At 47.7% G+C, this 22,307-nt stretch overlaps 7 protein-coding genes across 10 annotated transcripts; 4 read left to right on the top strand and 3 right to left on the bottom strand.

The window, feature by feature from the left end:
* Positions 1–820: 820 nt before the first annotated feature.
* BDCG_05722 (L-lactate dehydrogenase (cytochrome)) lies at positions 821–6,470 on the bottom strand. Of its 3 annotated transcripts, XM_045421413.1 has the most exons (7): positions 6,190–6,469; positions 3,947–6,067; positions 3,367–3,829; positions 3,241–3,299; positions 1,866–3,102; positions 1,674–1,747; positions 852–1,576 (listed from the first exon to the last, which is right to left on the bottom strand). In XM_045421413.1, exons 3-7 carry the CDS (start codon positions 3,395–3,397, stop codon positions 1,490–1,492), a joined length of 1,488 nt encoding a protein of 495 aa, XP_045281372.1. In that variant the 5' UTR covers positions 3,398–3,829; positions 3,947–6,067; positions 6,190–6,469; the 3' UTR covers positions 852–1,489. The 3 variants fall into 3 exon arrangements, with proteins under 3 accessions (XP_045277303.1, XP_045281372.1, XP_045281371.1); XM_045421412.1 differs by having other exon boundaries at positions 3,947–6,469; XM_045421411.1 differs by having other exon boundaries at positions 821–1,576; positions 3,367–6,470.
* Positions 4,080–5,973, top strand: BDCG_05721 (uncharacterized protein). Its single transcript, XM_045421410.1, has 2 exons — positions 4,080–4,241; positions 4,312–5,973. Exons 1-2 carry the CDS (start codon positions 4,233–4,235, stop codon positions 4,711–4,713), a joined length of 411 nt encoding a protein of 136 aa, XP_045277302.1. The 5' UTR covers positions 4,080–4,232; the 3' UTR covers positions 4,714–5,973.
* On the top strand, positions 6,109–10,033 carry BDCG_05720 (6-phosphofructo-2-kinase). Its single transcript, XM_045421409.1, has 3 exons — positions 6,109–6,440; positions 6,723–8,472; positions 8,544–10,033. The coding sequence occupies exons 1-3, from the start codon at positions 6,181–6,183 to the stop codon at positions 8,643–8,645; spliced, it is 2,112 nt and encodes a 703-aa protein (XP_045277301.1). The 5' UTR covers positions 6,109–6,180; the 3' UTR covers positions 8,646–10,033.
* Positions 9,997–13,157, bottom strand: BDCG_05719 (SPX domain-containing protein). Its single transcript, XM_045421408.1, has 2 exons — positions 10,574–13,157; positions 9,997–10,486 (listed from the first exon to the last, which is right to left on the bottom strand). Exons 1-2 carry the CDS (start codon positions 12,845–12,847, stop codon positions 10,340–10,342), a joined length of 2,421 nt encoding a protein of 806 aa, XP_045277300.1. The 5' UTR covers positions 12,848–13,157; the 3' UTR covers positions 9,997–10,339.
* Positions 13,158–13,367: 210 nt separating this feature from the next.
* Positions 13,368–18,088, top strand: BDCG_05718. Of its 2 annotated transcripts, XM_045421407.1 has the most exons (8): positions 13,368–13,587; positions 13,678–13,709; positions 13,808–13,889; positions 13,970–14,944; positions 15,019–15,046; positions 15,110–15,623; positions 15,686–16,084; positions 16,136–18,088. In XM_045421407.1, exons 4-8 carry the CDS (start codon positions 14,748–14,750, stop codon positions 16,429–16,431), a joined length of 1,434 nt encoding a protein of 477 aa, XP_045281370.1. In that variant the 5' UTR covers positions 13,368–13,587; positions 13,678–13,709; positions 13,808–13,889; positions 13,970–14,747; the 3' UTR covers positions 16,432–18,088. The 2 variants fall into 2 exon arrangements, with proteins under 2 accessions (XP_045281370.1, XP_045281369.1); XM_045421406.1 differs by having other exon boundaries at positions 13,678–13,889.
* Positions 18,089–18,140: 52 nt separating this feature from the next.
* On the top strand, positions 18,141–20,373 carry BDCG_05717 (tetracycline transporter). The gene is made up of 2 exons (XM_045421405.1): positions 18,141–18,412; positions 18,495–20,373. Exons 1-2 carry the CDS (start codon positions 18,335–18,337, stop codon positions 19,812–19,814), a joined length of 1,398 nt encoding a protein of 465 aa, XP_045277299.1. The 5' UTR covers positions 18,141–18,334; the 3' UTR covers positions 19,815–20,373.
* On the bottom strand, positions 19,973–22,240 carry BDCG_05716 (chromosome transmission fidelity protein 4). Its single transcript, XM_045421404.1, has 2 exons — positions 21,797–22,240; positions 19,973–21,693 (listed from the first exon to the last, which is right to left on the bottom strand). The coding sequence occupies exons 1-2, from the start codon at positions 22,116–22,118 to the stop codon at positions 20,915–20,917; spliced, it is 1,101 nt and encodes a 366-aa protein (XP_045277298.1). The 5' UTR covers positions 22,119–22,240; the 3' UTR covers positions 19,973–20,914.
* Between the last annotated feature and the right edge of the window lie 67 nt (positions 22,241–22,307).

Below are 22,307 nucleotides of genomic sequence, written 5' to 3'. Positions count from 1 at the left end.
AATAAGGGTAAAGCCGCCCTGAATCTGCTTGCCTATCCATTATTCCCATGGTGAGATATGTTGGAAAACCTTGATGTCGTATATATAAGCGCTGATATGGCTTCGAGGCCCGTCACTCTGGTGAATATACGAACCACATGCTAAACATATCGTGCTGCTGTACGAGAAAGGTATTGCCCATTCAAAAGTTAGGCACTTCCCTTTCATAGTCCATCCAACCCATGGAGGTGATTTTGAAGAACCCGCATGTGCTTTTGTCTTTTGACTGTATCTGCTAAATATACCCAACAAATACGTACCTCTCGTCGTATACGAATATGTACATTTTTTTTTCCTTAGGGGATTTTTTTGGTTCTTTTTTCTTTCATCTTGTTGTTTGTGTTTTTCTTTTCTATCCTTCATGTAACCATCTTTTCTTCTCTTTTCATCCTCTTCATTTTCCTTTTCCTTTATTCCCCTTTTTGCTTGCTTTTTTTCTCGCAATAGGTTTGAGCCACATCACTTTGATGGTTGAACATTTTCATAAGATTTTTTTCATATTTATCTTTTCTGTTTTTAAATATCTATTTTCCCTTTCTGGTTCTGTTTGTTAGGCCACATTATTTTTGATGGTTTGAACATTTTTCTATTCTCTATTCCCCATCATTTTGATAGTTTGGATTATTTGGTTTGTCCATTTTCGCTCTTTCTGTTGGCCGGATGCCCTATATGAGGCCACGTGACCCACACACCTATTCATTAGATGCTGCGCGGCTATACAATCAACCAACCTTCCACCTCCATCACTTTCTTTCTTTCTTCTCCTTTTTTTTTTTTTTTTTTTTTTTTTTTTTTTTTTTTTTTGTCGCATTTCAGTCGCTTCATGGTTCGCCCCTGTTCTTAGACTTATTATTACCCTTGATATTTATATAATGAACATGGGAAATTGAGATTTAACGGCACTTACTGCCTGCTCTGTCTCGCTTCCCGGGCAAATTAGTGAAAGATTCAGGTCTCTTAAGCCTTGGTCGTGCATAATTAGTTGGATTGAGCAACAAATCTAGCTCAATGATTCGGACAAACATACCCGCACCCTCAAAAGTAAAGCAAAGTTTACAAAGGATGCATGCCGGGAGTTCTATACTAGTTTTGGAAATGCTCAGTGAGGTAATTTACATAAGAAATGTAGAGATTGGATCGCACTTGCAGGTAACTAGTGGTGACAAGTAGTGAGAATTGAGCTTTCAGGAATGGAAAAGTCGACGTAGACCAACCACTAGGGAATCATGCTCATGATATGAAATAAATTATGTGAAATAATGTAGTTCGGAAAGCCGTAGTCCGTAGATCTGGAACTTGGATATATATCTCCTCACATTCCTGTGCACTCGAAATGTAACCTAGCTTTATCTACTACATAACAGACACATAAATTGCATTCTATCTATAAGGGCCACATATATATTTATAAAGATGGATACCCAAAACAAGAAGTTTAACGTTTCAAGATTTATAGCTTGGGTTTCACCAAGAGGTCCAGAGCGTGCAGGCCTGCCGGGCCATCATATATCTGCTGTTCCACTGCGCGCGCATTGATCTGCATTATTTTGAACGTGTTAGATTTTTTTATAGGTAGGGATAAATGGGGAAATAAGATATATATTTTGTATAGTGATTGTGGATGAATAACTTACGTGTTGCATGCCTAGGTCCTCGACCTTGTCGACGCCCAGAAGACGCATAGCTGTCTTGGTTTCTGTGGAGAGAACTAATGAGGAAAGGACCTCTGTTAGTATGATGTATACTCTGCAATCTTTCCCACAAGCGGGAATACCAGTTCCAGTACGAAGGAAAAGAGGGAAATAAGGGACAGGGGACAAGCGTACTCTCCAACACCCGCTCAACACCTTCGACCCCACCAGCCCCAAGCCCAAATAATGGCGCTCTACCAATCCCTACACATCGTGCTCCTAGACACAACGCCTTTACCACATCCGTTCCCCGCTTAATCCCCCCATCAACCCACACCTCCAACCTGTCGAACACTTCTGGGCAGAACTTCCGAATCTCCAACAGCGTATGCACTGCTGGCGGCGCCGTGTCCATCGACCGCCCCCCGTGGTTCGACAAGATAATCGCCTTGACCTGCGGCGCATGCAACGATGCGATATATGCATCCTCATGCGTCTGTATGCCCTTTAGCACGATAGGTAAATTCGTATGCTGCGCTAGCCAGGGAAGAGTCGTGGACCAGGTGAGCGACGGGTCCGTACCGGCGAACAACTGCTGGCCGATACCCGCGCCGCCCTCGATTGGTGTGCCTCCGGACTCCCTAAGGAGGTTGAACACGGAGGTCGCCTGCGCGACTGCGCGGGTGCGTTCGTCATGTTCGCGTTTGGCCGGAACGGGGGCGTCGAGGGTCAGACAGACGAATTTTATGGATTTGAGCTTATTGATGCGGGCGAGCATTGCTTCGCTCTTCTTGCGCTGGGTTTGGACATATATTTGCCAGCCGAAAACTTGGTCTGACGTTGCGTTTTGTACGATTTCCTCCGGGGTCATGGAAGCATTGTTAGAGATTAGTTGCATGGCGCCGAATTTGGAGCAGGCAGCGGCAATCCCTGCTTCTCCCACTGGATGCGCGAGGCGGGCCATGGCTGCTGGGCAGACATAGATGGGTAATCCGAGTTTATGGCCTAGTGCGATGGTGGTGAGGTCGCAGTTTGTGCAGTCGACGAAGACTCGAGGACGGAGGAGGATGGAGCGATAGATAGTGTTATTTAGTGATTTAGAGATAAGATCGTCCGCGGCAGAGAAGTAATATGCCCAAGCCTTCTTACTGATTTGTTTCGTGGCTGCTTCTTCTATGTCGTCGAGGTTTAAGAGCGAGGACATCGCCGGCGCTTCGTTGCGTGTCCGCTCGGCTTTGGTATTGGATTCAGTTTGAGAGACTGCCTTCGACAACGCCTCTGGATCAATGGTGCCCAGACATGCTTCTGGCTTAAGATTCTCCTCCAGGGTGCCGGAAGGGTGGATCGGGTCGTATTCTTCCGTCGCATCTTTACCGGCAAGCTGGAGAATGATTTGCGCACCGCCAGGATGGTGAGGGAGAAATTCCGTTACCTATTAGATTCCTCGGTCGAGCCATGACCTTTTATTAGCGTATGAGAAAGAAACATAGAAATATGCAGCCTGGTCATGTAGCCCTCAATCCCAAACGGGGCACGAGATATATCTGATGAGAAGGGGTTGACCACTAACATCGTAGACCTTCCCGTACAGCACGACCCAGCAGCTGTCAGGGCTGTTATGCTTGGCCACTACCTCATCATTAGCATCCAGTTTTAATGGGAAGAGGACACAATAGCAATTGGATAATATCCTCACCCTCAGGAGCATCTAGAATCTTCTTGGTCATGGTGAACTATATCACCTCGACGCCCTTTCCAGTAGTTAGACCTCGAAGAACTCAAGTAAATGCACTGAATAGATGATAGCAAGGTGGCCAATTCGTAGAAATGATGTTGCGATGCGAGATAAGGCGCACAGGGAGGGCTTCAAGGGAGCAGTTGCTTATTTTCTTTCATCATCAGAGCATCAAGACAAGGTCTGGCTGGTTGGTATTTTGTCGTCGGGGGAAATTGCCGAGTCCGCTGGCTGTTGCAAGGACATTGATTGGGTAGCAAATAGCCGAAGCCCAGCAGTTAACTCTTACTACGTAGTTACGCCACTTAGTTAAAACCTTAACTGGAGCTGGTTAAAGCTTAGCTATGGCGCTAGTTAATAATAATTGCGGAGAAAGCCCCGAGTCAGTTCGGTGCGCCCGCTTTCGGAAGAATGCGCCAAATAGCTTGTTCGTAAAAATAGCAAATAACATCAAAACTCTCCAGATTAGTTATTGTATACGAAGTAAGTTATTGCAAACGGCCAAAGTAAATGGATAGGATAGAGTAATTGATATACATACAGTTCATCGTCTGTTCCCCGGAAGTTAAAGGAAGCTAAAGGGCGAATGGATCCCCCATTCCGGGGCTGACTAATCTCGCCGCCCATGTGATCCGGCTGGGTTCCATCCATCTTTCTGTCAACAGCTTGAAGACCTTCGATGTCGACATTCGGCTGTTGTTGGAGAAGTAGCAACTTGTGGTGTTAAGGAAGAGATACGTGTTTGCCATCGGTGCGGACCTCAGCTCTTCCGGCTATCAGAGCACTCAGCCTTCTAAATAATCTACCCACGCCTGGATATATCCATCATGTTCGAGGTCAGTTATAAATTCCTCCCACCAGCACACAATCTCCTCCTCAGAAACCGACTAACAACCCTCTCTGCAGCGCCGTGCCGCGGACCGCTACCGTCTCCGCCTCCACCGTGCCCGCTCCGTAGTCCTCACCCAAGAAGAATTAGTCGAAGTCCGCGCCGCCCAGCGGACCTTCGAGGGCGCCTATATCCGTACCTCTCTCTCGCAATTTTCCTTCGCTCTCATCATCCTCAAGATCTTCACTTCAGAGTTCTACAGCATCGGTGCGCTATTTGCCGTATATGGCGCTGGTGTGTTGACCATTGGCCTCTTCCGGCGCCAGCAGGGAAACAGGCAGTTCTTCAACGAAGTGGATGTGGATGGTTTGCAGAGGCGCAAGTTTCGGACGAGTGGGAATGTGGTGGTGGTGTTGACGGCGCTGAGTATTGCGGCGTATGCGTGCTTGTTGGCGTTGACGTTGACGTTGAAGATATGAAGGGGTCGGGTCCAGATGGAAGTGGAAGTGGATCTAGATTTCGATATGAAATCGAGGCGGTGCGTTTCGGGATATGGGATATTATATTCGTTCATACCGTACGTTTTTATGGGTGCCTGAGTGCTACGTCGGGGTTCGGGATTCGCCATCAAGAGGGACATTGGGTTATAAAGAGCACATGCCTGTGACACCTGTTGGGTGGTACCATCCGGCCCTGCTGCCACCTCCATAAGGGCAGGGCCTGGCAACAATGCACAACGCGAACGTGGTGATTTTAAAGCACTTGAAGCCTTATAACACCATGAGCGTCATGCTCTCTCCAGGCAGCGAACCATACAATACTGGCTCTGCGAGCTTATTGTAGTATTTCTGTTCCATGTTGCATCGTTATACTTCTGGCTCGCCCAACCCTGGTGACCCACGCCTGATACGCCTAGAGCACCACCTGTCTAGGTTCGACCTCCAATCTCATTATCCATATGATTTGGAGACATTCGAAGCGCTGGCTACTCTACACCTACTCCCCGCTCATATTGATGCTACAGAACTTTATGATGGTCTTATATTCGTGCAGGACACAAAGCCTTCTCAGTCAATACCATGAATACACGAAGCGGGATTCTGGGGTTGCCATGCGACACCCAAAATGGATTAGATTGGAGTGAACTGGACAGCGACCGATCGTAATCTTTTTCCAAGTTTGGGAGGACAATTGTTGGTTTTTGGGGGTAAGGGAGTTAGGAAATCCATACTTGGGGTGTCTTAAAGTTCAGTCATTGGGGCCTTTTCGCCAACAGACTGGCTCACCCTAGCATGGATCAGTCCATTTATTTTCCTGCCCGCCACCAGATGTATATTTTGTTTGTATGGTGCGGTTTGAGGAAATTTGAATTATTTGAATAGGCAAACTCTCTCCAACCGCGATAATGGATGTGGCCAACATGGACTAAGTCCATACGAGTGTTTTGTCTCGATTTTGTTGGCAAACGTTGATGAGCTGCAGAGCTTCCAGGTTGTCCAGCTTCCAGCCTGTAGGATGAAGCTTGCAAGAGGTCGTGATCTTTCACACTTACTCTTGAAGAATAATGTTGTTATGTGTGTAATCTGCTGATACCGGTTCCTGGGACGTTCGATAAGTTACCTCAGTTAAATTTGTCATAATTGTGGGAAGTTAGTAGAAATTATAACGAGTTGACCCCCAGCGCTGAACTTAAAAAAAAGCATACAATTGAACCTTTTTTGCTTCCAACCATAAACCAACCTCGGAGCCATACTTGGAGCTTGAGAGTGGCGGAGGACATCGCCGGTAGGTACCTGTATTTTGCTGGGAAACGGGTGTGACATCATGTACCCGCTGTGACGCCCAGCCGCCCCAAGCAACACAACAAGTCAGCATCGCCAAGTCTGTCCTTTTTATTCCCATCGCCAACCCAACGTCTTCTGGACACAAACAATCCAGCTTAAAAGATGGCTGACCACCTCACTGCCAACGGGCGCCACGGTCCTAGCAATATACATCATAGTCCTGAGCCGAGCCTGATGCCTCCATGCAAGACTGTGGTCGGGCGCGCCCTGGCGCCTGAGCATCACCACCACCACCATCATCATCATCATCATCAGCACCGCAGTCTTTCCGCGACCCACGCACCCTCGCAGGCCAGCCGAGACGGCGTCGGGATGGCTCTGACAGACACTCCGCTTTCAACCGCACCCCCCTCCCCGCAAATGTGAGTTGCCGAGATTTCTTTGCGTCTGCCCTTCATGTTTCTGCTCCATCCAGCTCGGGAGTCGGGCGCCCTTATATAGGTTTTGGGGCTGTGCGGGGCCGTCCCGTGAACCCCCGGCCCTGGCCCCGGCTATTCAGTTATCTAGTTACATTCGCACCCGATACTATTCTCCAAAGTCCCACAATCCTGCGATTTCCCTGTCGTCGACCCTTGCACAATCATATTTTTCACATGAACTGAAAATAGAAGCTGACCGTGGGCCTCGCTTTGCGCTGAATTTAGTGGTGCCCGCTCTCACTCCTCTGGTGCTTCGACCCCAGGAAAACACCGCGCAACAACCCTCGATATACCCGGCCTGACCAAATCTAAAGTCTCTCCCGATGGCCGTATTGCGCAGCGAGATGTCGGCTCGAAGTTGGTTATCGTCATGGTGGGCTTGCCCGCACGTGGCAAGAGCTACATCACCAAGAAACTGGCCCGTTATCTGAACTGGATGCAGCATGACACCAAGATCTTCAACGTAGGTGAACGTCGACGTGTGGCGGCAGGTGGCTCTGTGCCTTCTGCGGGACGGAGTTCTATCTTTGAGGATGAGATAAGAGATTCTGTACGCGAGATGAGCATCAGCGGTTCCAGCTCGGGTCGAAGGGATACCGAACATGAAATTCTACCACCAGCTGCTATTCTTTTGAATGGTGCCGCGGTCGAGTCACCAACACCCCAGGATCAGGACGGAATCACGCGAGACCCTAGCCCCATGAGTGATATGCCATATTTATATCCAAAATCTAAGCCGGCGTCGGCAAGTATATCGTCAGCATCGCTGTCTCCGGAGCCTGCCATTGGCACTATGAGATCTACAGGAGCTGGATCCATAGACCAGTCCGCGCAATTTTTCGACCCAGCGAACGAACAGGCTGTTCAGTTGAGAGAACAGGTGGCACTGCTGACCTTGGACGAGCTTCTGGATTATATTCTTGAACAGGGCGGTAGTATAGGTATTCTAGATGCTACAAACAGCACATTGAAACGCCGCAAGGCGATCATGGACCGTATACGCGCTCGAGCAGGACCGGAACTCAACGTTCTATTCCTAGAAAGCCAATGCCTTGACAAAGAGCTGTTGGAATCAAATATGCGGTTGAAATTGTCAGGCCCAGATTATAGGGACCAGGATCCCACCCTTGCTCTTGAGGACTTCAAAAAGCGTGTCGCACTGTATGAGAAATCATATGTATCACTGGGGGAGTATGAAGAGAAACACAACATGCCCTATGTGCAAACAATAGATGTCAGTCGCAAAGTGATCGCACATCAAGTCAACGGCTTCCTCTCGTCGCAAGTCATGTATTACCTCCTAAACTTCAACCTGTCCCCGCGACAGATCTGGATCTGCCGCCACGGTGAAAGTTTGGACAACGTCGCCGGCAGGATCGGGGGCGATTCCCCACTCAGCGAGAACGGAATCCGTTACGCAAGGGCTCTGACAAGATTCATCGGCGAGCAACGCCAGCTCTGGGAGCAGTACCAAAAGTCAAAGGCCCTGTCAACACATTTCCCCCCACGCCCTGGCGACAGCACACCGCCCAACCCGCAATACGCCGGACAGAACGCTGAGCCACGCAATTTCTGCATTTGGTCATCCATGCTTACCCGCTCGATCCAGACGGTCCAATTCTTCGATGACGAGGAGTATGACGTAAAACAGATGCGCATGTTAGACGAACTGAACGCGGGTAAGATGGAAGGCATGACCTATGAGGAAATCCGCAAACAATTTCCTGAAGAATATGCCAACCGCAAGCGTCAAAAGCTACACTATCGCTATCCCGGCCCTGGCGGGGAAGGGTATCTGGACGTCATCAATCGCCTGAAGGCGGTGATTGTGGAAGTTGAGCGAATGACGGATAATGTGCTGCTCGTCAGTCACCGGTCTGTTGCTCGTGTGCTGCTGGCTTATTTCAGGGGATTGAAGAGGGAGGAGTTAGCCGATTTGGACGTCCCGTTGGGTGTTTTGTATATGCTTGAGCCGGTTCGTATTGAATTTTTTTCCTAATTGTTTCTTAAGGCGCTGGGCTAATGACCTCCCCCCCCACTGTTTAGAAACCATACGGCGTCGAGTTCAAGGCATACAGGTACAACCCAAGCACGGACTGGTTCGACTTCATGCCCAACTATGAGTTGCGACAGGCATCCTATTACTAAACCAAAGTAGCATCTCTCCCAGCTTCCAAGGTTGTTGTTCCCTTGTTCATTTGAACAAAGAGATTATTCATCGTTGCATCTCGTCTACCGGAATAACAAGATATAGCGTCTTTTGTCAGGAAATTCCCAGCTCCCTCTTACATTACTCTTTTATCCTATTCCGGGCTACCATTTTAAGGCTTGACAAATGGATATACACGAAACGTGACTCTACTCAACAACCATGTCTTACACGGCAGCTCGCCTTATATTTCGGTCATCGACTTCCCTTGTTCGGTAAATCGGCCATAGATGAAAAAGACAACGCAACCCCCCAACCTTAGTCTATCTTTCGATATCGCTTCTAATGGGATCAGCGAACATCGGACTGGCGGACAAAGAAAAAGGGGGTGGGGGGAACCTTACTTGGGAGAACAAATGGAGAATCTACTTACCATTCTGCCATCTACCAAGTTCAATCCTCCGCTCAACCCGCTTCCTTTTTTTATCTAAATTTCCCTTTCCGTCGCATTTTTCCCCAGTGGTTGTCTCTACCCTTTACATGGATAGTACCGTTTTTTCTTCGTCTTCTCTTCTTCTTTTTCCTACCTTTTTATGCAGGGCCTTGAACGGCGTTTGGTTTAATTGCGGTGACTAGAGTTCGGTTTCCATGTGTATATGGTCACTAATTTTAATTTGCCCATGGTGGTTTGGCTTGTTAATATTAATGTGTATATGATGATGACAAGTTGCGTGAGAATTAGGGCTGACAAACTGAGAAGGCGAAAGGGTAGGTACCGTGGTTGGAGTCATCACTTTCCTTTCTGAGTTTCTTCATTTTGTTCATCTTTTATTTTCTTGTCAGTGTCTGGTTTCCGATTTGCTTTACATTTGTTTCATCATTTTGTGTTCGGCTTTTCAAATTTTACACTGCTCCGGCTTCTGGGGGTTCATTTACCTCTAAATATTGATACGTTTCTTTTTCTTTTCTCCGCTATCCCCTCTCTACTCTGTACAATGGTGTGTGTATTGTGTAAGTAAGTGTGAGCATATGTGTGTGTGTATATTCCATATTACGTTTGATATTGATTTCTCATATTTGCTTTATATTCATGAATTACACTACGGTGTCAATATATTTGACTCTGCCTTTATTCTACTTCGTTGTTTATTTTTATTTTTACTTTTACTTTTATTTTATTTTTATTTTTCATTTCTCTTTCCGTCGTTATACAATATTTCCTGGACGCTCATGATTATTTTTGGGATGCGAGCTATTTGTCTATTTTGTCAGTGTTGTAATAATGGTCTCACCTCATCTCACTCTTATACTCATCTGCTTTTGTATACTTTCAATGAGTAGTAAAAATGTCTTCCCACTCAATATAAAAATTAGTATTCAAAAAATTATAATATTCAGCATAACTACAAAAATAGTGGGCTATATACTCAAAGGGAATAGGAGAAAAAAAAAATCCTCCCAAAAAAGAGCTCATCGTCAGGATTTTGTCTCCATATTTACTGCCGCCCCTATCAACTGTTTATCATATAGTAGATCATCAGATATATACAGAATATACAAACTATCGTCAATTCGGACAAACAACTACTCATTTCGACATATTCTCCGACTTTTAGGGTGTTAAATTTTCATATATATTGACATTTGCCCAGAGCGTCCAGTTACAATATTATTTAGGCTCATGTATCATGCATTATATCCCCCCTCGGCCAGCCGCGGCAGCAGCTTGATTAACAAGCATCCACGCACCCTCTACAGCCTGCTTGGTGGCGTTTGCCGGGGAGGTAGTCGAGCCTTTAGGAGAACTGGGCTCATCCGCATTCCATACCTTTGCGGTGTACTGCGATTGATCAGATTAAATTAGTTGAGAGTCCACATATTTAAAAAATATATATATGACGATAGAATAGAAAGGCATGAAACATACCTTAAACCAAAAATTCAGCACAAGCGCCACAGCCAAGCCCAAACAAACAACCATCGGCCCAGCCACATTATCGAAATCCCGCCCGCTGCGCTCACGAATCCACCGCGCCCGCGTCACATACATCCACCACCCCCAGCAACCCGCAAAGACAGCAAAGAACGTGTATACGATCGCCAGCGAGCGCGCAATGGTATTATCGTCAGAAGCAGCGTTATATAGACCTAGCGAGAGCGTGGCAAGCAATACACATATGTGCTGCCATTTTATGAAGGTGCGCTGATTGGCCAGCCATACTTTGGCTTCGACGCGGACGGGGCCGGAGTCCTTGATCCACGTTCGTGGGGCGCGAACTCCGGGTGGGAGTGGGGAGGAGGGCTGTCTGTGCGCGGCGGCGTAGCGGGACATGGTGAGTGGGATGAATGAGAGTAAACCGGAGGGGCGAGAGGGTGGCAGTGAAGGGGGTGGGGATAATGTCCCTGGTTCTTGGATGGGGATAGGTTGCGATTCGGATGTCAGGGGTCGGGTGCTGTCAACTGGCCGCGTGCTTTCTGCTGGGGTGGATTCGGCAGAAAATACCCTGTGGATGGGTGATCCAACCATGGGCCGGGTTGAAGGACTGTGACGACTACCTGTCCCTAGAAAGCTTCCTACTGCAAGCTCATCTTCCGCTTGTTTTGCAATTCTTTCTTGCTCTTCCTGAAAGGCAATTTCGGGGTCTCGACGGATGTCAGTCTCCAGTTCGCTGAGCCAGAAAGGGAAGCTGTTAACGTGATCTTCGAAAAGTTCTGCGACACCGTGGACAAATTTAGAAAATCGAGGAGCGTCCTTGACGAGGTGGGATGACATTAAATCGAGCAGCCATTCCTTGTTTGCTCTGCGTAGGTTACCTCCTCGTACTTTGATTTCTAGTAGGGCATAAGGGAATCGAGAGATTTCGCCGGGGCGGATTTCTGAAAACGGAAACTCCATCTCCCTATCGTCAATATCTGTGCGATGCCAATTATCGGGATCTCGACATGGACGTTCGAAATCCAGCGAATCTTCTCTGATTAGAGCCAGATCTGTGTCGAGGGATATCCTAAGTTTATCATCGCCTGGAATCTGGAATGCAGTTCGAGTATAAGTAGCTCGCAAAACAGGGTCGAGCTTCTTCTCTCGAATGAAGGACTGTATTTCCTCAACATCCCTCCTCAGAGCATCAGCATCCTCTGAAGCCAGAACGTCACGGTTCTCCATCCTGTTAATGATCTTTTCCATTTTGTATTCCCCCTTTAGGAATGATTTGATATGCTTCTCCTTGAGGCGGACTCTGACTTCCTTGCTGCTATCCCCGTCACTCATGGCTTTCTTCTCTAGGAAAATCTCTGGTCGATCTTTCAATTGGCCAGTCCAGCGAAGACGCAACGAGCTGGCACCAGGGGTTTTAGCAACCTTCTGGTTATACAATTCAAACTTGGGACCATCAAAATAAAGAGAAGTAATTGTGGGGTCCTTATGGGTCATTTGTAGGTCTTTGGCGGACACGCTGGGGTTGTAAACCAGAACGGGCAGGCGGCGGAGAATGTACGTTTTCACTTCTAGGACATTGTCCATATGCACCCAAAATTTATGCGAGGTATATGCATCCTGGCCCAAGTGCACATCCACCGCGGGCGCTCCTTCAGTAGATTGTTCGTGGCCAATGTGGCCCAGGTTCTGGCGGATGAAGGAGTACATAGTCGAGAGTCGATAGAGAAGCGGGGAATAGTCTTCCGAATTAAACGGAAGCTGGGACAATCGCACCTGAAGCAGTGGCCTTACCTTATAGCGAGTGCCTCTTTTCCGATCATGTTTCTTTGCGGCCTTTAGAAACCCAGTAAAATTGATACGGCTGAACTTTTCCAACTCACTAAGCTCCTTGGTAATCGCATCCAGGTCTTTCATGGCGCTCTCAGCCGTCTCCCTCCTCTGATCGGGATCCTTTACCTGATGAGAACCGTCATCCTTAACAACCAACGGTTCTAGCTTGGCCTCGCAGTCTGAGGTCCGATCCCGTAGTTGCTTATAGGTGTTGACCTGGAAGGCATTGACCTTGTCGAGCTGAACATTGATAAGCTCCTGAACGAAAGTCTCCTCATCCTGGTCCGTCCATTCGGGGCTTTCATCACTACTTCCATCCTGCGAGCCGTCCCTGGTTTCATGCTCGCGCAGCAGCTGTTTGAGTTTCTTGTAGTCGATGTAATGGTCCTTCCAAGGCGGATAAATAGAGTTTCTGAGGGTGAGGCCGAAACGCATGGTAACGGGCGCCGGGTTAATGGGAGAAGCGATGTGGTTGGTAGATGCCCTTTGTATCGAAGCTGAACAGCAACGTCCAGATGTTAGATGTGTGGTTGAATCAAAATAGCGGCTCAATGGGCAATTGACCAACAATAGTCGCGTAGGTAGCCCCGAAACAATTAGCGGAGGTTCTGTATATATATATATATACACATATATATACAGCCAATGACTTTGACTCGACCACAGTTTCAGAGTTGTCCTTTTCTGCACCTGATGGCTTGGAAGAATCAGAAAGAATACAATGATGAGGCTGGTTTGATTCCCCGATTGAGTGCGGACAAGCTTCCAGCCAACCAGAGATCAGATTTCGCCCATTCCGCTGCATCGTTCCGTATTTGGACTAGTCCATCTATCGGACTATGCTTTATCCGATATGACATCAGCCAAGAGTTCTAAATTTTGCACGTGATAGTTAGGTCTTGGCATTGAGTAAACAACAGAAACAAACAGCAGAGGCGCGCCGAGATGATCAGACGAAGCCTCTTAACTTACATTTACATGATTGACAACTGCAAGGAACGATCCTCAGTGTGCTTCTATTATATGCATACAGTATCTAGGGATATTACAAGAGGGGATCTCCTTCTCCTATATTGACTATGGTTGTCGCTCCCAAGTTGTATCCGCGCGCAACAGTTAAGCGCATCGTGAAAGCCCATTCAAGGCGCAATATCTCTAAAAATGCAGATATCTTGGTCTGTTCCAATTAATAGTACTTTATACGTTCTAAAGACGTCCTCTTGAATACTGTTAACTAATTTTTCCATTTGGTTTTAACTTAGCAGATTTTCCTGGACTACATGCTCTTCATACAAGAGTAGGCATTGGTCCCCCTCCTAGCTCGAATTGTCCTTCTCGATAGGGGATTCAGAATCATTATCATTGCTCGTGAAAATGACCCTTTCCTTTTTCCAGATTAATGCGCGAGGCCTCCATCCGTTCAAGAAAAGGCGGAGAGAAAATTCTCTCAGCGAGAAGCATCAGGAAGGTGACAGAAGTGGGTTCTGACTCCCCGTGTGGGTTACACGTTGAAGCAGCGGGTCTGGCTAACATGAGGCCCGCAATATTGCCTATCAGGGTACGCTACGGAAATTCAAAGGATGAATTAAACCCTACGCGCGGTCTCCGAGGATTTTCGATCAATTGGCAACGAACGGGGAAAAGCAATGGCGTTGGGCTTTCCTGTTTTGGGATACCATGGGATTTTCTCTTCTTTTTACATGATACCCTGAACGGATTGGCGTTGCTGTATTCAGTTATCTTTAATGCAGTTTCATCATTATACATAGTATCAATTGAATGCATTGTTGTGTTGTTCAGTTTGGGATCCAATTGTCCAGCCGCTGCACCATAGGATAGGTGTAGATGATTTGTCGTGAATTGAGTAAATAATTTCAAACAGGGAATGAACCAGATCCTGATACAATGTTTTCTTAGTAGGACCAAAATTGATCAAAGAGAATTATTAATTGCCTCTACATACCAAGAAATAAATCACTCATGTTCCGCACTGTACAGTACATCACTTCTATGAAGCTGGCAGAGAGCTGACCGCCGCGCAAATTCTGCCACCTTCTCTCGGCGACCATCGCGGCAAAGCTCTCTCCACAAACCACTTCGTCTCCTCCACCACCACCCACCACCACCACCCCAAAACAATAACAACGCTCCCACAACGCGCAAGCCTCCTACAACCTCAACTCCACCCTTTCTCTCCTACTCCCCTTCGTTACTACTCCTGATCCAAATACCCTTTACGCGTCCCCCGCGACTCTCTTGTTTACACCTTGCGCCTGCGGGAAACATCTTGAGCTTTCCTTGCCCGTCACACGACACTCCGTAACCCCAACAAGCCATGTCTACTGCTGTCACCAATCCACCTCTCCAGTCTGAACCCAAGGCAGCTAAGAAGAAGCGTGCCAAGGGTGAGAACTCTTCCAGCGTGTCTGGAGCTGTAGTAGATTCTCCAAAGCCTGGAACTCCCGCCACAGAATCTACTCCAAATGGGGTGGCTGGTGCCCATGAACCCGCCTTTCTGAAGGATCTGCTTAAGTACGTTTTCCGCATTCAACTTTAAAGCAAAGGTTTTTTTTTATCATAGAACTAACTTAACCCCCTTGATATAGGAGCCATCGGAATGCTGTCAAAAAATTGGTACCTTTTTTTCCCCTTTTTGTCTTTTCTGCTAGCTGTGTGACTAATAGCCGTGTCTCTTAGAATGCCACATCCAAAGTGGATAATATCACTGCAGAAAACCCAGGCAAGTCTCTCGATGAACTGGTTGCAGAAAAGAAAATCAATGCGGACCAAAAAGCCCAGGCCTTGAAGAAGCCTGCTCTCCAAGCAGCCGTACTCCAAATCGAGGAGCAAATAAATCAGTACAAACAATATGGGCAATACTATGAAGATCGCCTCTCCAGCCAGAAAACTGAAATAGAGAAGGCACACAAGGATGAGTTAAACGCCCTCAAAGAGAAAGTGACTGCGGAGACGCTGGAATCTGCTGAAAAGACATTTGAACAAAGATTGCTGGTGCTCAGTCAATTTTTGCGCGCTGCTGCAGCCATGAGACGCTCTGGGGACGAGACTTCAAGTGACAGTCGGGCATTTGAGGGTGCGTTGTTCCAGGTCTATGGGGGAACCGAGGAGGCAGTCAGCGCTATGGTTAAACTGATCAATGGCGCGGAGGACATTGTTCCAAGTGTTGACGCGGAGCCTCTCGACGTGCCATGTGAGTATCCCCTTCAAAATCTAGGTCGTTTCATGTTGTATTCTAATACTGTGAGGTAATAGACTCGAGGGTGAAACAAGTTTCTCTAGAATACACCCCCCCGGCTACTGAAGGGTGGACTGAGGAGGCCCAAGCCACCGAATCAGCTTCTGCTGCTGAAACAAATGCCGTTACCGACCCTACCATGGCCAACGCTGGTATGACTGAACTTCATGACCCTTCTTTGGCTACTCAACAAACCACTACCACAAACGGATTTTCATCTTCTGGAACGCCACATCCAGAAGAAACTTCCTCTCCCCCAAGCCAATCCGCTGTTAACAACGAAGCCGCAAACCCAATAGCTCAATTGAAATGGGATAACCAAGGATCAAACATGTCTGCTTCTACCACTGCTGAGGGGTGGGTCGAAGTCGAGAAAGCCGATGTAGAAGCGACATCAACAACAACAACAACACAAGGTGCGCCACCAACACTCCCCACGTCCGGTAGCTGGGCTGAAGATATTCCAGTGCAGAACTCCACAGGCGGGGCTACTCCAGAGCCAAATGACGGTTTCAAACCAGTTGTCAGCCACCACACTAGGCAAAATAGTGGACGCGGCAGAGGCTTCCGTGGCCGTGGTGGACCTCGTGGTGAGGGGTTCCGGGGACGTGGAGGCTTCCGTGGCGATCGTGGTGAATATCGCGGGCGCGGGCGCGGTCGTGGGGGTGAATATCGTGGCCGTGGTCGCGGCGGTTATAATAACGCGCAGGGACCGCCCCCACCATCTCAAGGCACCCCAGCCCCTACGGATCACACTGTGTAAGGCTCTTGACGGAGCCGGGGTAAGAGAAAGATTCCCTCCCCTTGCCTCTCTAGGATAACTCTGAACCAACCGCTTGATCATCTCTGTACCTCAACCTTGCTCTCTCCTCATGTTCTCTCTCCGCATGTTCCCTCTCCATTGACATCCATTGCACACCGCGATTTCTCTACCATGTGGCCAAATACCGAATACCCCAGTCCCTTTTTCTTTTTCTTTTCTTTTCTTTTCTTTTTTTTTCTTTTCTTTTTTTTTTTCGCATTCAATCTTTTCTAGATATCCATCTCACCGTCACCTCTCCTCATGTTCTCCCTTGTTGCTCTCGCGCTTTTTCTCATCGCAAGAGAGGCAAAAAAACAATCTCACCCCCACACCTACCCACACTCAGCACATTTCATTTTGAGCAGACACCTTACTCACGAAGCCCACGAAACGAAACGGAAAGACGAATGATAAAAATAAAAAGAAAATAATTGGAAGGAAAAGGAACGGACAGGAAAGGAAATATAAGACCAGAAAGACCCCACGCCCTCAAATCCCTCACATCTACCCTCCTCCTACCTATATACGCTACCAGCATGTTTCTGTGATTTCATCGGCGGTGACGAAATGAAAAATTTAACCAAATTGACAGGCGCTTGGGATCTATTCTCTCTGAAGTCATTTTTTAGTTTGGTCCTTTTAAAGCGTGCATAATGTAATGTTCCATTTCCCCATTTCATATTCTAGGAAATTTTGTTTTGCTTTTATATATTTTATCTAATGACCTCCCCCAAATTACCAAGCCAGCTTTCTTTTTGTCTTACAAAAAGCAGAAATTTCCCATTGCTCTCCAGCGTTACCTACCAACTGTGCCAAGCGCACTCACTCCTCCCATTAGTGATGGTAGTGAGTTGCGTTTGGCACTGTTAACGGTTATCTTATTCCCCATGTTTTCTGCATATTTTTATCATCTGTCTGGTTTCTTTTCCCAAAACACCCTATTCTTCCGTGTAGTTTTATCTACTGCCCACTTCTTTCCTCAAAACCTTCACCTTCCAAACCTCCACCACAGCAAATGGGTGTGTCGCGGTTGTGAGACGAATTTGACGACAGGTGCCGCGTGGTGATGAATATTTGCCGATCTCTCTGCTTCCCTTTTCCTTCTCTTCTTTTCTATCATCTAAAACGAAAAGGGGTGAAATGGGGCTGCAGAGGGCCGGGAGGTTTGGCTTGGATCTTTGCCTTGACCTTTCTCTTTTCCATTTGGAATTCGAGACTCACGGCGCCTTTTTACGACTTGCTTTTTTTTTTTTTTTTCCCCTCCCGTCCCTTTTTATTAGGGGTTTTGCGGAGTTGTATGCTTTCTTTCTTCTTTTTGTAGCTAGTGCAGGGTCATGGCATTGAGTTGCAAGTGAGGGTTGGTATTGATTGAGATACCAAGGGACAATGCAAGTTTGGTTCGAGAGTTATCATTATTTGGTTGTTTCTTTCGTTCGACAATGACATCGACGTAGACGTAGATGCAGTGGAAGCTCGCAAGCGAAGAAAGTAGAGTACATACGTCCGTACAGAGCAGTAAAACAAGCCGCCATTTTCTTTTGGATGCCTATCCTATGGGAGGGAGTAAATTAAAACATTTTAGGCTTAAGTTGAGCGGTCGAACATCACGTGTCCTGAGGCTCAGCGCGAGTGACGACATCAACAGAGTCGTGGTATCCCAACCTCCGCGTCGAGTTTCAGCATCAGGGTTCCGACAACTCTCTGTTTCTTCTGTGTTTCATACTCTGCAAGCTACTTTTCTTCTTTTTCAGGGTGCGCCATCTGTTAGGAGTTTACCAATTCATTTTTATATACCTTCATTTCCTTCGTAGGATGCGCTGAAATTCTTCACTTCCTGGCCTTTTCTCTTCCGGCTTGCGCAACGATGGCCGCAACCACTGTGTCTCCGTCACGGCGCAAACAGATCCTCAAAGTCCTATTTATCTCCCTCCTTCTTGACTTGGTAAGTAAATTTCCAAAATCTTTCAGCATAATTGATCCCACGCAACCACAAACCAGAACTAACATAGCACCTCCCCCTCCAGATCTCCTTCACCTTTATTCTCCCCCTCTTCCCCTCTCTCCTAGCCTTCTACTTAAACCGCAACCCTTCGCCAACCTCTCTCCTACACCGCATTCTACACTACCTAAATGCCTACAAAAATGCCTTCGCCCGTCCCATCGACTCGCGATACGACGTCGTCCTCCTCGGTGGCGCCCTAGGCTCCCTCTTCTCCTTCCTCCAAGCGATTGCGGCCCCCTTTATCGGCCACCTATCCGACAATCATGGCCGACGCACCGCGCTTCTCTGCTCCATGGCGGGGAACATCGCCAGTGTCGCGCTCTGGGTAGCTGCGACGGATTTCCGGACGTTCCTGGGTAGTCGGATTGTCGGGGGTCTGAGCGAGGGGAATGTGCAAATTGCGAATGCCATTGCGACGGATATTAGTGATGAGGGACAGAGGGGAGCGACAATGGCACTTGTGGGCGCGTGTTTTAGTGTTGCGTTTACGTTTGGGCCGGCGATGGGGGCGGCGTTGGCGGGGATTACGACCGTGGCGGATAATCCGTTCGCGACTGCGGCGGGCTGTTCGTTACTCCTTATTGTGGTGGAGACGGTTTATATATACTTCTGTCTGCCGGAAACGCATCCACGATTTGCGAAGCTTCGGAAGGATTCTCCCACTGCTACAGCCACTGCAGGTGGCGAATCGAACGGGAACGACATGAAAGCGGAGCGGAAATCGTCCTCTGATATCAACATCACGCCAACACCAAAAAAAGAATACACCAACCCCCCAATCCTCCTAAACCTAACCCACTTCCTCTTCCTCCTCCCCTTCTCCGGCCTCGAATTCTCCCTCCCCTTCTTAACCACCACCCTCTACGCTTCCACAAACCCATCTCTTTCCCCATCCGCCCTAAACGGCCGCCTCCTCTCCGTCATGGGCCTCCTCGCCTCCCTCCTCCAAGGAACGGTGGTTCGCCGTCTGCCACCGCTCCTGACCGTCCGTATTGGTGTTGCTGCGTGCACACTCTCGTTCTTCCTCCTATCTCGTGTTTCCACTGTATCAGGTCTCTACGGCGCCGGGTGCCTGCTGGCAGTCACCAGTGCAACGGTGGTCACCGGCTTAAATAGCCTGGGCAGTTTGGAAGCTGGCGAGGGTGAACGGGGAGCATTTTTGGGTAGGTTGAGGAGCTGGGGCCAAGCGGGGAGGGCGTCAGGTCCGATTGTCTTTTGTACATTGTTTTGGTGGGCGGGGCGGGAGGTGGCGTATATGGTTGGTGGCTTGGGGATGTTGGCCGTTTGTGCACTTGTTTTTGGAGGATTGAAAGCGCCTGGTGTTTCAAAAAAAGTGAGATGATAAGTGTGTGAATGTCATTGACATATAATTTCCTGAAAGGGAAAAAGAGCGGGTAGACATTTGTTCAGGGGTTATGAGAGTGGAGGTTTTTCATTTTAATGTCACCTCTGTAATTTCTTGGTTTCTCGGTTGTGTATTTCCCTTCTCTTGTTTTGGGATTTTCGGTTGCATCCTCTTACATTTTTGTTCGCTAGAGTTCCGCCTGCATATGATATGGTGAAAAAGGGGCACATACATTATATTTAACTGATAATGAAATATTGGGCTGTGAGGTAGAATGAGTAATAGAAAGAAAAAGAAAAAGAAAACGGGTAGGAGGAAATTTAATACGGTATAAAATGGGTTTTCTATTTATTTTTTTCAAATGGTGAAGCATGAAGTTTAGTTAGGTGTCTGAAGAAGGATCACAACTAATCGTTTGTAAAAGTGGAGATTGCGTTTATACGTCTCCTTTGTGGACATATGTGTTGATACGTACATGTACATGTACATACAATACATCCATGCACAATTGCTCATATATTCGAATAATCAATTTCCAAACCGCAGCCCAATTCCCAGCTCCCGTAGTGCGCGCCCGAAGACTGAAGGTAGAAAATTGAAATTGAAATCGACAAAGGGGAAAATGAGACAGACACAGGGAAAAAATTAGTATACATATCTTTAGCCGTAAGGGATAGTCGCCTGGACGCTGCCATTCCCAAACTCCGCGGTCTGCTGTCCAACCTATGAATTCCAAGAGAAGAAAATTTGCCCCACTCAATTCTGTCGGTACCTCATGTCCGGATATGGGGAATAGGAAGTGACAGTGAGATAGAATCAAGGACAGGGAAGTAGTGGTAGAGACTATAATTATGTGACAACAAAAGGAAGAAAGCCATGCTCGATCTGAATGGAAAATTAGGAAAATCCCTCGAGGACGCCAATGCAGATCATTTTGAAAGAAAACAACGGACCAAAACTATTGTATGGCGCGCTGAAGAAGGGATGGGAAAGTTTGGAAAATTATGACGGCGCGATTCAAAGTAAACGAGTAAGCAGACACTTGGGTATGGCAAACTGCGTGCGTGCGTCCTAGGTATATCATCTTGAATTCACTTTCAAGGGTCGTTTTTGAACAACATTTTGTCCTCCCGCGAAAGCTCTAGACCAACAGCGAGTGCAGGCGTAGCGCCAGCATCGCCTCGGGATCCCCCCCATTTGGCCTTTCCAAGCAGCCAGTCTGTTAGGGTGACAACCCTCGCGGTCCTATCCCACCCACTACTCTCGTCCGCATGTTCAATCGTATGGCTGGCAATGCGGCCCTGGTCATCAAACAAGAAGATGAACAGCCCGCTAAACTGTTCTTCTTTGCCTAATTTAAAAATCGGCGCGTCCCCGCCTAACAGCTTGCTGAGGCCACGATTTGTTCCATTAGATGAGGATGACAGCGCTGATTGCGTTGTACGACTACTCCCGATATCTCCATTGGCAGTAGTAGAGCCATTCGTCGCAGTTCTCCCATTGGCGGCCGGTGTAATGCCTTTTGGACTAGATTTCCTGAAGTAGCCAGTGGAATCGGTCTCCCCGCCTTCAGTTCGCCAGCGCACTACTAGCTTCTCATCACCGTATCTATGCTCTTCATCGTATTCCACGATGGATGGCGCATTCACCATTCGTTCGCTCATAATCTCTAACCGGACGTTGCCGACTATGGGGACACTTCCCCAGGCTACTGGGGCTGTCCACAAAGCTGCGCGGTAGGGCACTCTGCCTTTCACTGTAGGGAGGTGGGGGTGTGTCGAAGGGAACAGATGAAGAGATATGTTGGGTGAAAGGATCTCTTGTGGTAGTGGGTTGACAAGGATGCCTGGAAGATGGGAGGAGAGGATGCGAAGAGCTGTGGGGAGGAAGTGTGAAAACGGTTAGCCAACTATCCAAAGACATTTTTTGGAAACAAAAATACGCGAAAGGTATCAATGGATATAAGGAAGGGGTTATACTTTTCCCTAGCTTCAATATCCGCTCATCTACTGGCTTATGGTCCCCGTTGTCATTATCATTGCCCAGCCCCATACTCCATCGCTGAGGATTGTAGGCAGAGAAGTAAACCGGCGTAGGCTGCAAGAAGCCTAGTTCTGTAGAGTCATCATGGCGGATCTGAGCCAGATATCGACGGGGAACACGCACATCGGCACGGTGTGGGGCACAGAGCTGTATCGTTGGGGGATGTAGCGGTGCGGCCTGTGTCCCTTGTGGGGGACGGGACTGGGTGAGGAGAATGCTACTTTGGCGGAGATGATGGGGGAAGCGGAGCTTGGCCATGGTTTGTTATTCCTGAGATTAAGGAAACATAAAGCTCATCGCAAAAGGGAAATGAGAAGTACTTGATTGGTCAAAGGGTGCATGATATCTAGAGTCACCTTCTCGCGTACTTTGAATTTGCATGAGTGTCTATGGTTTAGGTAGGCTTGGCAAATGACGTAGAATTTATGCTAGATTGTTTTGGGTTAG

The sequence above is a fragment of the Blastomyces dermatitidis genome (assembly GCF_000003525.1).
Source record: "Blastomyces dermatitidis ER-3 genomic scaffold supercont1.6, whole genome shotgun sequence".
In the NCBI taxonomy this organism is placed as follows: Eukaryota; Fungi; Ascomycota; class Eurotiomycetes; order Onygenales; family Ajellomycetaceae; genus Blastomyces; species Blastomyces dermatitidis.
This window is presented reverse-complemented; position numbering and strand designations above follow the sequence as displayed.

Coding starts and splice junctions, on each gene's coding strand:
- BDCG_05722 (XM_045421411.1), bottom strand. CDS start 3,397: ATGACCAAGAAGATTCTAGATGCTCCTGAGG. Junction 3,300..3,366: donor GATTCTAGATGCTCCTGAGG/GTGAGGATATTA, acceptor ATGATGAGGTAG/TGGCCAAGCATAACAGCCCT. Junction 1,748..1,865: donor TGTTGAGCGGGTGTTGGAGA/GTACGCTTGTCC, acceptor TTTCCTCATTAG/TTCTCTCCACAGAAACCAAG.
- BDCG_05718 (XM_045421407.1), top strand. CDS start 14,748: ATGTCTACTGCTGTCACCAATCCACCTCTCCAGTCTGAACCCAAGGCA. Junction 14,945..15,018: donor TTTCTGAAGGATCTGCTTAA/GTACGTTTTCCG, acceptor CCCTTGATATAG/GAGCCATCGGAATGCTGTCA. Junction 16,085..16,135: donor AACAACAACAACAACACAAG/GTGCGCCACCAA, acceptor AAGATATTCCAG/TGCAGAACTCCACAGGCGGG.
- BDCG_05719 (XM_045421408.1), bottom strand. CDS start 12,847: ATGCGTTTCGGCCTCACCCTCAGAAACTCTATTTATCCGCCTTGGAAG. Junction 10,487..10,573: donor TGCTGAATTTTTGGTTTAAG/GTATGTTTCATG, acceptor GATCAATCGCAG/TACACCGCAAAGGTATGGAA.
- BDCG_05720 (XM_045421409.1), top strand. CDS start 6,181: ATGGCTGACCACCTCACTGCCAACGGGCGCCACGGTCCTAGCAATATA. Junction 6,441..6,722: donor GCACCCCCCTCCCCGCAAAT/GTGAGTTGCCGA, acceptor CGCTGAATTTAG/TGGTGCCCGCTCTCACTCCT. Junction 8,473..8,543: donor TTTTGTATATGCTTGAGCCG/GTTCGTATTGAA, acceptor CCCACTGTTTAG/AAACCATACGGCGTCGAGTT.
- BDCG_05717 (XM_045421405.1), top strand. CDS start 18,335: ATGGCCGCAACCACTGTGTCTCCGTCACGGCGCAAACAGATCCTCAAA. Junction 18,413..18,494: donor TCTCCCTCCTTCTTGACTTG/GTAAGTAAATTT, acceptor CTCCCCCTCCAG/ATCTCCTTCACCTTTATTCT.
- BDCG_05716 (XM_045421404.1), bottom strand. CDS start 22,118: ATGGCCAAGCTCCGCTTCCCCCATCATCTCCGCCAAAGTAGCATTCTC. Junction 21,694..21,796: donor GATATTGAAGCTAGGGAAAA/GTATAACCCCTT, acceptor TCCTCCCCACAG/CTCTTCGCATCCTCTCCTCC.